Source organism: Balaenoptera borealis (genome assembly GCF_965194805.1).
Source record: "Balaenoptera borealis genome assembly, chromosome: 2".
NCBI classification, from domain to species: Eukaryota; Metazoa; Chordata; class Mammalia; order Artiodactyla; family Balaenopteridae; genus Balaenoptera; species Balaenoptera borealis.
In genome coordinates, this window is record NC_138867.1 from 127100692 (window position 1) to 127113095 (window position 12404).

Below are 12404 nucleotides of genomic sequence, written 5' to 3' on the forward strand. Positions count from 1 at the left end.
AGTTCCCAGACTTTAGAACTTTAAGGACCAGTAAAATTTCTCCCCCGCTCAAAAAAAGAAATTGGCAGGAATGATATAGGGTAACTGGCTTTTCATTTGGCCAAGCTAGGAAATTCAAAAAAGGAACTCCCATCCACTTTTACTACCATTTTATAAAAGAAATTTTAACAAACGTAGTGAATATAATCTCAGAATACTAGGTATACCTTAAAACAGAATAAAGGTAGCTTATGTCAAACTGAAAAGCTCACTATATTGCCTTACTTTGTCCGATTTGCCATTATCATGTAAACACTTTGTCATGGTTGGCACAGATCCACAGACCAGGGTGAGGACTACCGTAGGATCTCTCCATTTCCTTCTGGCTCTTTTGGCCACTACAACCTTCAGTCTCCCCAACTGTAAAATGGGGATAATGAGAGTACCTGTCTCTTACAAATATCAGGAAGAGTTAAAGAGATAAAGTGCACAATGCCTGGTACCTAGGCAACCCTCAATACATGTTAGCCTCATATCACTGGCGAACAGAAAACAGCTGGTTACCCAGAGGGTTCTGGCAGACTCCTCTTCTGACTATGGTCACTACCCAGCTTGATCAGCTGCCAAGCTAGGATCTAGTAATGATATATTTATGAGAATTGTACTCTCCAGTTTACAGAGTACACTTAAGTCCCTTTTCTCAGATCTTTCTAGGAGCCCCAAAGGGTAAGTAGAGCAACTATCAGAATCTCCTTTTTGTAGATTAGAAGGTGGAAGCACAGAGAGGGTACGTGATTTGTCCAAGGAGTTTGTGTGTGAACTAGAACTTAAGTCTCTCCACTGCTGTTAACCCTTCTTTCCACTGATCCAGCTCTAGTTGAGGTAGCAGTTTTTATATGCCCCAGTTTCCATATTTGCTTTAGCTCCCCTGCTAAAGCTACTGGATTTTTTTTTCCTGACATTTTTGGTCAAGTTTCTGTTGATTGTGTCTTCAGAATCAGAAGTTCCCACTGCTTTGGTAGTATCTACCATGTGTTAAAACAGTTACAATGTGAGAAAACTGTACTAAGTGATTTACAGATGTCATTTAGTTTAGTTTCTCATGACAACACTTAAAGTTGGTTTTACAGTAACATTTTACTAATGAGGAAGTTGTGGCATTGTGAGAGCACATCATGAAGTGGCCGAGGTCACACTGGTTTTAAGTTGTGGGGCTAGAATTTGAACCCAGAACAGGACTTCACAGCCCCATGTTCCTAACAATAAGGCCATACTGCCTCAGATAGCTAAAAGTCTTGTTTGTGGTTGATTATTAATTAGATCTAATGTCTGGGTCTCATAATTCCCTCTGTTTCTTTTTTTTTAAAGTGGTACTTGGGCTTAGAACTTTAAAAATTGTACTTTGTGCTAGGTGTGGGAAGGCAGCTCCAAGGATGAAGATGAAAGGAATGTATATTCTAGATACATAGAAAACATTAAATTTCCTTATCCAGCAGATACAAATATAGATATATGTGTATGTGTATATATTTATGTGTGTATGTGTATATATATACATACATACATACACACGTGTATAGAGATTACATAAAATGTATGCATGTATTTATACATATATATGTATGTATGTATTTCATCTATTCAACAAGTATTTACTGAGCACCCACTATGTGCCAAGCATTCTTAATCTTCCTAAATTCAAGATTAACTTCACAAAACTCTGAAGGAAATTAGAAAATGTTTTGACTAGAGATTGAAAGCAGGCAGCCTGCAGGCCACATCTGGCCCACACAGGGCTTTTTTTTTCCCACATATCTTTAAATCCCTATGGTCCCTACCATTCCCTAACATCTTCCCTCCAGGCCCTCCACGCATCTGTGTGTTCTGCCTGTCCCTGGAGGTATTTATATCTACAGTACAGCCCTCATCTGAGACCTCTCATTTCACAGGCAAGGAAACCCATGGGAACAGATGGTATAACTGGCTTCCCCAAATTCAGTCAGCAGCAGAGGTGAGACAGGAATTCACATGCACTGACTCCAAATCTGCCGATAAAAGGAGGAGGCAGAGCAATATTATCTCCCTAATAATACTGCCTTCAACTCAGCCGTACCGATCTGATAGGAGCCTGTCCAATCCTTCTTCCTGGAAAGGCCACAGCTTCCTGGATAATTCTTTAGGAACCATCTGCCAATGGAAACATGGGGTTTGCAAACATGGATTTCAAAAAATTTGAACAGTGAGCAGAATAATCCATTAAAATGATGCTGCTGATGATAAGTATTATTGTGATTTTGGTTACTCTTATTATAATAGTGGCAAACATTCACTGAGAACTTACTTTTTATCAAGCACTGTGAAAAATAAAGAAGCTCAGTAGGCCTGGGATATTTTCTGGCTCAGCAATTAGTTTGTCAGTTAAATATCTAACAAAGGATCCCATTCCATTCTCACTGTCAGATTCTCTGCCACACACAGAACCCACAGCCTGGAATCATGCTTACTGTCACTCTCTCTGTTTGAGTTTACAATATCTTCCAGCAAGGATTCTGGAACTTTAGTGTGAAAAACATCCCCTGATGTTTAAGGGGAGCTTATATAAAATGCAGATTTTTGGATCCAACCCCAAGAAAGTCTGAGGAGGGCCAGAGTATATAAACTTCCAGTGAGATCCCCAGGTGACTCTGGTACAAATGGTCCCCAGTCCCTACAGTGAGAAACACTGCATTGGAGACCAGGCAGTGTATTTCTTCTTTGGTACAATGTCCATCTGAAATTTTGAGTTGTCTCCATTTCATCTAATTGTGCACATCTTGACTTAAAAAAATAACAAAAGATAAAAAGCCACCCAGGTTTGTTCCCTCCCTGGCACCATGGATGTCCACATCTGCAAATGTGCCTACTCTGTTCTGCAGACCTCAGTGCGCTCTGAGACCCTCTCCCAGGAGGTGAGTGGCTACTCACTGGTGGAAAGGGAGAGGCAGGGGTTCCAAGGCTGACACCGGCACCAAGCCCCGCTGACCCGTCACCAAGGACACGCCTTCCCACTCGAACTCGCCTTCAGCTGTCTTCACCGAGATTAACTCATTCTTGCAAAGTGTCAAATACTCCCCTTCCTTCTCAGCTGGCTGAGCCATGGAGCACGTGGCTCTGCAGAAGAAGTGACCTGCAGAGAATGAGAAAAGCTCTTTCCAAGGAGCAGCAGGAGGTGGAAATGGAGTATCCCGCTATGTATATTTCCATCAGAGCCCAAATACTTTTCTTTCTGAAAGTAAAGTACACAGTCCAGGGGGAGGTACTACAAGAGGTCTTTGTGACCCCAGGAAAACTGGTACCAGGGAAAAAAGCCACTGAGAGGGAATTCACTTAAAATAGACACCAAAAATTCCAAATAATTCTCAAGAATGAGGCTTAATTGGGACTTCACCTTGAGAAAAAAATGAAACATGAGTTCATGAAAATATATTTAACAGGACTTCAGTTATAATTGCAACCTCATGCTTAATCTTAGGACCAAAAAAGAATAAATTAAGTTGATTTGCGTGAATATAATTTCTCCAACTAAATTTCACAGTAGTACAGTATGAAAGTTTTTCCTTCATATATGATTCGTGCAAAACAATCAGAAAGGGAATCATTCTGCAAAATATTCTATGCAAATCTGGCTCTTTCACTGTGTCTATGATGTCATCAGTCATTAACCGGTTGGTTGCAGCCTTGATTGGATCCTTCCTTGTAAACAGACTGGTGGGTGCTCCAAGCAGTTCCCCAGTATCACTTTCCTCGATCTCATGAAATCATGAGGGTTTTGTAAGATCTGCAATTTTATTTTACAATCAAATTATATCATATGTTTGGAATAGTGGTTCTCAATCTTGGATGCATATTAGAATAACCTGGGCAACTTTCAAAAAATACCAAAGCCTGACTCCCATCGCTAGAGATTAATTGGCCCCAGCTGAGCCCTGATATGGGCAGCTTCTTAAAAATTCCCAGGTGGTTCTAACATCAGACAATCAGTGAGACTGGCCTACATAGCTGTTCATGTGATATTGATGTTAAATTGAGAGAGATGTTTGAAGTAATATTATAACAGGTGGGTTCATTTGTGAGTATTTTCATGTTTGAATCGTTTTTGCCTCCCTTGTATCCTAATTATTTCAAGGACTCTGATAACATATGTCCAGATAAGACCCCCATCCCCAACCCTATACCATGCTCACCTTCCTGGATCAGAAGTCCCAGGTATATTGTTTCCAGGTGTTTATCATCTACTGACACGTGGATCTCTGTATCCTCCACCAGTCGGCAGTTGAGCCAGTACTTGTGGTCAAAGAGGAGATGCTCCAGACACATGGATACGTAGCCTAATAAGTCAAACCAACAAGATTCCTCTAGGGCATGATTTCTGCCATTAGCTGATCATTAGGGTGAGCAATTTCCCTCCTGAATTTCTCCCCCAGCCCTCCATCCCTAATCTGACTCCACTTAACTGGAATTAGAAGTGCGTAAGAGGGGTAGCTAGAAAATTTCTAAAATGAATTGATTCTTCTCAGCATCTGTTGGGAAGTACAAATCATTTTTAAATGACATTTATTTTCAACATATTATGGGTCTCCATAAATGCATAATGAGATTATCAAACCAAGTTACTTTTTTATAATACATCCATGGAGGAATCTCCAAGATTACAATGTTGACACTGGGAGTTCCTGGTTCCCCCTTAAAGTTCTCCCGACCAAATTCGAATTCTTGTACCCCTGATGATGCAGTGGTTGGGGAGGTTCTCCATGGCCCACAAATGAGTCAGGATTTACTTCAACATCCCTCTGACCCTGCCCCTCACCCCATGCCCAGTAAGATCTCACTTGTTAAAACCAGACTAAAAACTGTGCAAACTGCAAAACTGTAACAATTATGGATAGTATTTTACACATTCCTATAAATTTAAATTATTTGTATGAAAATTTTGCTTCTTTCTAGACTTCCTCACTTTCTTAAGATGCAGAACCTGTCTCTTTCCACTCTCCGTTGTGCTGATGTAGGCCCTGTGTATCTTCTATAATGGTGCTTCTCATACTTTAATATGCACACAGATCACCTGGGGACCTTATTAAAATACAAATGCTGGCTCAGTAGGTCTAGGGTGCAGCCTAGGATTCCATTTTTCTAACAAAAGCCCCAAGTGACGCTGACGCTGCTGGTCCATGCAGCACACTTTGAATAACGAGGATCTCTAATGGTCACAGAAGGAGACGTGTTGAATGGAGAGCAGAAAAATCACCATGACTACCAGAGGAGAACTTATACCTTCTAGCCAAGAGCCATCTTGACCCTCCACCCCTACACAAAATCGCTTCCTGTGTAAGTCTGCATGGAGCCCAGCATTTTCTAAGAGATGTAAAACATGCGTCAATTCAAGGGGCCTCCTCTTGCTTTGCTTGGTTTTGCTTTGCAATTGTAACTTTCCTATCATGAGTTATTCTCCATGGAGAGGGTAGGTAAACTATTTCCCACCACGTCGGTACTGGTGCTGTGCCCCAGTATCCTTCTTTACCTTCTAGAAAACCCTGCATCCTGAGGCCCCTCTAGCAGATAAGTCCCCCATATCTTTCTTTGACTTTCCCAAAAACATGGAACATGGATCTGGAACTTTTGAACAGCTACTTAGATCCTACTAGAGGCTGGTTTTTCTTTTTTTTTTTAACCATCAATTTCTAATCTAGCTCTACTTTGAATCTAGTAGATGATCAATAACTGTTTGCCAGTTTTAGTTGATTATCTAATACTCTCTTCCTGAAACAAAGAAGTACTGCATGCGACATTTTAGAGCAATATTTGCTTTAGATTTAGTTCCAGGCACTTTGTGATATTTCAAAGGTTAACCATCCATGTTAGACTCTACTACTTTTAATTATCAGAGCCAGACCAATTCCTTAATGTCAAGCTCTGCAAATTGGCTGAACTGAGAAGCAGGTGCTCCTTTACCTGCCTGCTACATGTCATACCTAAGTTCAGGTAGGTGGAGAACTTCCAGATTTCCTCCATGGTCTTGAAGGTAATGAGGAACTGGGCCTTCTGGGACTGGATACACACCAACCTGGCTGAGAGGTCCTGAGTAAAAAGAACAGTGAGTCAGCCTGGGATGACAAAAGCGTCCTGTGAACAAGCTCACATATATACAACATGCTGTGTATGAACTTCTTTTTTTGAGATATAATTGACATATAACATTGTATTAATTTTTAGTGTATAACATAATGATTCAACATATGTATAAATGTTGACATGATGGCCACAATAAGTTTAGTTAACATCCACCACATCACATAATTACAGATTCTTTTTTTCTTGTGATGAGAACTTTTAAGATCTATTCTCTTAGCAACTTTCAAATATATAACATAGTATTGTTAACTACAGTCACCATGCTGTATGTTACATCCCCAGGACTTTTTTATCTTATAACTGGAAGTTTGTACCTTTTGACCACTTTCACCAATTTTGGCATAGATTTTTTTACATCACCAAAAAAAAAAAGGAAATAACCTAAATGTTCATCAATAGGAGACTGGTTAAAATGAATTATGGTTCATCCATACAATGGAATATTATGATATTATGCATCCATAAAAAAGAATAAAGAAGCTCTTTGTGTATTGATACAGGCTCCAAATATATACTGCTGAATGAGATAACAGCAGAAACAAAAAGGAACCAGAGTATAGAACTGTGTGCAGAGAATGTTATCTTTTGTGTTAAAAAAAAAAAAAAAAAGTATGTGTAAGAGGGTGGAGAATAAATCACAGAAGGCACCTTGGAAGCAAATTTGATTGTGAATCTATGTTTAATAATTATTTTTACGAAGCTAGCAAACAGAAAAACCAAACGACACAAAAATAAAAAGTATCCATAATCCCTCCTCCTAGAGATCATCAATGTTAACAACTTTGTGTATTAACTTTGAATCTTTTTTCTGTACATAAGTTTCTATGTAACTATTTTTATATAAATAGAATCACATTACTAAGTTGTTTATCCCTAAACAATGTTTTGTGAACCATCTCCCATGTCATTAAATAATCTACATTATTTTTAATGGTTACATATGCTGTTGTCACATTAACATAATTAATTCTTAATGTTTTCTTATGGCTAGACATTTGAGTTGTTTTAATTTTTTAACATCCTAAACAGTACTGTGATAAACATCCCATATCTAAATCTTTGTATGCACCCTTGATTGTTTTGACACAAGTCATGCCAAGAAGTGTAATTGGGAATGCACATTTTCAATCCTAAAATGCAGGAGCCAAACTACCCCCCAGAAAGGTTGTACCAGTTTACACACTCACAAGCAGAGCAAGAAGAGACCTGTAACACCCACCCCCCACCCCCTTTTTATTAAATACCTGAATAAAAAGGCCTGAATCACTGCCTAGACTTGGTTTTCCCCTAAAATCTTTTCTGCTTGTCCAAGCATCTCGACTTGACTATAACAAGTGATGATCAGAATGTCCCTCTCCCTCCAGGCCGGTCCTACCACCAGTGATCAACCCCTGTATCCCTGTCCTGAGGGAATCCTGGAGAAAGAAGAAGAGGATAGAAGGATCCAAGGAAAAGCCCCTACTTCAGCAAAGTCAGAACTCTGGGGTTCTCCCATACCAGGCCCCAGGAGGCCCCGGATCCTTGGAGGATGTAGATGCTGGTAGTCAGGGAAGAGGGTCCTAAGTAAAAACTGATTTACAAGGAATTTACTACATGCCAGGCTCTTCAGCTAGAGTTTGATGAGCAATGCCTCATTTAACTTTTACAATAACCCTATGAAAGAGTGTAATTATAGGAGTTAACCCATTCTAAGATGCACTTTTATCACATTTCACCATTTCTGAAATAAAAGAAGAGGAAGTGTGGCATCATAAATAATTGGCAGCATTTATTTTCTCTCTTAAAATAGTGTGTTTATAATCAAATGGCACCTCACATTTAATAGAAAATGGCATTGTCCCTGTTTTATACTCAAGGATGCCAGGGTGCAGACAGGGTAAGTCAAGGGAGCTGTGACGCCCAAACTGGATCTCAGATCCAACTGACTCCAGGCCTCAGCTTTGGCCCACAAGCCTGCCCACTCAAGACTCAGCCCTGCAGGCCAGTTTGCACAACCAAACGCAGCTCTTGCCTGTGTCAAAAGCGACTCAAATTAAAAGAAACTCTATGGTGCCCGTTAGTAGCTAATGCCTCCAAGTTCCTGAATTCTGGAGATTTAAAAACAAAACGACTCTGCTATTTATAACATATCTACTATTTCTGGAGCACATCCCACCACCCAAGCACAACACCAAGCTCTCTACAGATACTATCTCATTTACTCCTCCCAGCAAACCAAACACTGTATTTTTTGTTACATGACAGATTAATAGAGTATGTTTCTCTTTTTAATTTGTATCAATTCATACAGAAACTGTAAAATAACTAGAACATATTAGTTTATTATGTAAAGCAATGTTCTCTCTCCCCCACCTCTAGTTGCAACAAATTTTAACCATTTCTGACTTTAGTTCTCCTAGTAAGTACCTCCTAAAGTATAAATAATTTAGTCATACCCTTCTTCCTTGGTTTAGCACTTGAAGATATTATCTACCTACTACGAAAGATGAGAAATTGGTTTATTTTATTGCCTTTTCCTCCTCTCACTCTAATATTTATAGCTATTAAATTTTGATTAGCAATTTTGGTACTTAAAAAAAGTACACTTACCAGTGGTTACCAGTGGTTACCAGTGGCTGAGGAAAGGGGATAGAGGGGAGTTGTTTAGTGGGTACAGTGTTTTAGTTTGGTATGATGAGAAATTCTGGAATGGACAGTGGTGATGGTTACACAATAATGTGAACGCATTTAATATCACTGACTTGTTCAGTAAAAATTATTAAAACTGAAAATGTTATGTATATTTTATCACAATTTTAAAAAGTCAAATTCACCACATTTTTAAAAAAGTATACTTTATGAGGTAGGTATTATAACGATTCCCATTCTACAGAGGTTAAGTAACTTGCTGACGGTCAAAAAAATTAAGAGTGGCAGATTTTAAATGAAGTCTTCTCTGACTCTGACTCCAAGGCTTGACCCATTCCTGCTGAGCAGAGTATGTGTACATTTTTGTTCATTCAGTCAGTCAGATGTTTTCTTGAGGGCCGACTTTGTTCCTAGCACTGTCCTAGGTGTTGGAGAGTCTGTTGTGGACAGACACAAGGTGGACACAAGGTTGCACTGCTCTGCGAAGCTCACCTTAAACAATGCACGCACCTCCTGGTCCTCATTCTCCAGCGCCCAGAGCCGCCTCCTGGCTGCTTCTTGCAAGGGGCCATTTACACACCTCCTGGAGCGGCTCTTCACACTGAAGGAGAGCGTCAGATCTTAAAGAGAACAGAGTGAGAAAGATCAGGATGGAAATGCAGAAATAGGGAAGAAAGAATTAGATAACCCCCAATGTCTCCCACACCCAACCCCTAAATTGATGTTCTCATCAGAGATTACAAGTGATCTTAACAATTCTCTGAGCACATTCTTTAAACTTTCTCCCCCAGAAAAAAAAAATGCTGAGGCCCAGAATGTTCTGGAATCACAGGAGTTGCTGCAGTTGGGTTGGTTATTTCTGTTTGTACAGAGTATATTCTGGCTCTGCCTGGCACTGAGAGAACACTGCCACACAGAACCAGCTAGAACATATATTTCCTCCTGTGGATGATTTGTGAAAGTTTCCAAAGAATACTAATTTATCCATGTTTATGGACGTATATTTATATGTCAAATTTATTATATGTAATAGATATTATATACTACATGCATTATACATATACACATGCATTTCCTCTAACCTGCTTCTTTCTGATAATGCATTTGTTGTTTGTCAGGGTAAGCGGCTAATATATTAAAGTCTATCTTTAGTATCTTCAAAATGCACATTCATTCAATACTGTGAACAGAGGCTGTTTTAGGTGCTGAGATACAGCAGGAAACAAAATAGACAAGGTCCTGTTCTCATGGAGCTTGTATTCTTGGTAAGTAACCAATTCCATGAACACAGTAATTGCAGATGGAGAAAAGTGCTATGAATAAAAAAAAATGTTAATAGGGTAAAGAGACAGAGTGATGGAGCTGTTGGAGAGTGGATAGTGTTGCTGGGAAAGGCCACACTGAGGAGGTTCATCTTATAACTGCACTTTGCCATGTGTCTTCTTCAGACAATAAGTAGCAATCGCATTAATAATTATCAAACACAATGAACCTTCAAGGCAGCAACTAGATAAGCACAGAGGTCTGTCTTCTAGCCCTAACTTGCCAGGGCTTTTGCAAATTCCTGAGCACATTAGAGATGGCCCCTATCATGCTGGCCTGAGAACACAGGCAGCCTGCATTTCTGTCTTCCTGTCTTTAACCAAGAAGTCGTGGAAATGCTGTGGCTGCAGGCCAGCTCGGATACATGCCCAGCTGACCTGACATCGGTGAGAGCTTCGGGTGGATGTTTGTTCCACTCCATTCCTCCCTGGCCTGTGTTCTAATCTCATGCAAGCCCTCCATCTTCGGCAGTCCAGGTCCAACGTCCGTCTGGTAGCCTCACTGACCACTAATCTCTAGGAGGAGGTAAAACCCAGGGAGGAGGAGCCATACAGACCTGGACTCGAGGCTCGGCTCTGCCTTTGTTAACTGCACCACCCTCAGCAGTTAATTACCTCTCTATGCTTGACTTTTCTAATTAGTAAGATGGCTTTTAGAGTACTATCCCACAGGGTTTTTAAGAGGCTTACTAAATGAGATTATGTGCATAAAGCATTTTGTTCAGTGCTGGGTGCATACTAAATGTTCAATACACACATGAGCATTAGCTTTTGCCCCTTTCAACCCCCCACGCCAGTGCTCCAGCAGTTACTGCTAGTGGCCCCCATCATGTTACAATGTAATTAACCTTGACACTAATTGATTCTGTGATTTCTGTTCACCAAACCTCCTGTCCTTTCAAAGCCTGATCTAAACTCCCTTCCAGAATCTGCCCAGGAAAAGCTCCTGATAAGTGACAGCCCCTTCAATGTGACTCTCCTTGCCATGTACTTGAATCCATGGTTATGGAACTCAAAAGACCTGGATTTAAATAAGCAAACTGCTTGTGGATCTCAACCAGTGAGAGCTGATACTCAGAGCAGCATCTCTGGGCCACTGTGTGATCCTACAGTGCCCTCTTTGGACAAGGAAATAAATCAAGTTCACTCTAGTCTTAGTATGAAGTGCATTTTGTCATTTTTTTAATCCTTCTGAAAACCGGTGGTTTAGTCATGATAATGTAACTGATTGATTCTGTCTGGGACTCTTCCTCATAAAGAAGAGGTTGGCAGTTGGAGCTGAGTCTCCCCTTCTCACACTATGACCTTCCTGGAAACAGCATCATGGCAGAAAATGCTGAAAGACGGACAAGTTCAGGTTCAGGTGGTTAAGTTTCACCTACATGTACCCTTTGTTCACTTGCCTTCATGCACTGATAAGACAAAATGCTGACTCCACTGTGTTCATGAGACAACAGATGGTGAGTGATTCAGCTTTTTCAGGGATGGCCCAAGCTGACAGACAGATAAGCAGACTGATGCAACACCAAAAAACAGAGGGCAAGGTTTTTCTCATTGTCAACCAAGAAGTCTGACAGAATTTGAAATTGGGAAAAGAAAGAATCTTGCATGACATTACACTGTTTACATAGTGTATATCCTTCAAAACATTCATAATGCAAATCTTTTTTCACAAATCTCGATTTTGTATGCTGGATAAAAGTACATGTTTGGGAGGCAACGAAACACCCTGGTTACAAACAAGGACCAGGGATTGAATGCCTTTCTCATCACGTATTAACTGTGCAGCACTAGGGAAGTCACCTCCCTCTCTGAGTCCCTGTTTGCCATCTTTGAAATGCAGAGTGTGGTGCCACCTTCTAGAGATGAGCATGTGAGGATGAGAAGTAGATGGAGGGATGACTTAGCATGTGCTTGGCATGTGATTTGCCCTCAAAAGTGGTCCCTGTTACTGGATAACAGAAACTGTATCTTCTACAGGTTTATCCTCAGAGTTTCCAGCACAAGGTTCAGCCCAGGTGTAGCTCTATCTCTGAGGATGGTTCTCTCTTTGCCAGCTTCACTGAAGTCTCTTAAGGGGAACACTGTGAAAGATATGTATTGAGAAAAAGATTTTTTCCATTTTAATTTCAAAATCTTTTTCTCCTTCTGAAAGATTCAGACAGACATCCTTCTGCTCAGCCAATCTCACCCCACATACTCAACCCTTTATTCACTTATTTATTTCACCAACTCTGTATAAGGTACTATTTTTGGTAGTATACAGAATACAAACATGACCTCCATGGACCTATTCAATTATTCATG

General features: G+C 40.2%; 1 protein-coding gene across 8 annotated transcripts in view; it reads right to left on the minus strand.

The window, feature by feature from the left end:
- Positions 1-12404, minus strand: part of SH3TC2 (SH3 domain and tetratricopeptide repeats 2) — a 67304-nt gene that overhangs the window by 37288 nt on the left and 17612 nt on the right. For 7 of the 8 annotated variants that reach the window (XM_082382629.1, XM_082382630.1, XM_082382628.1 and 4 more), the window contains exons 3-7: positions 9268-9395; positions 5988-6093; positions 4203-4346; positions 2944-3166; positions 2093-2166 (exon numbers count right to left, since the gene is read on the minus strand). In XM_082382629.1, coding sequence (XP_082238755.1) covers positions 2093-2166; positions 2944-3166; positions 4203-4346; positions 5988-6093; positions 9268-9395 — 675 coding nt within the window. The remainder of the gene's footprint in view (positions 1-2092; positions 2167-2943; positions 3167-4202; positions 4347-5987; positions 6094-9267; positions 9396-12404) is intronic. The other variant, XM_082382627.1, reaches the window with a different exon arrangement.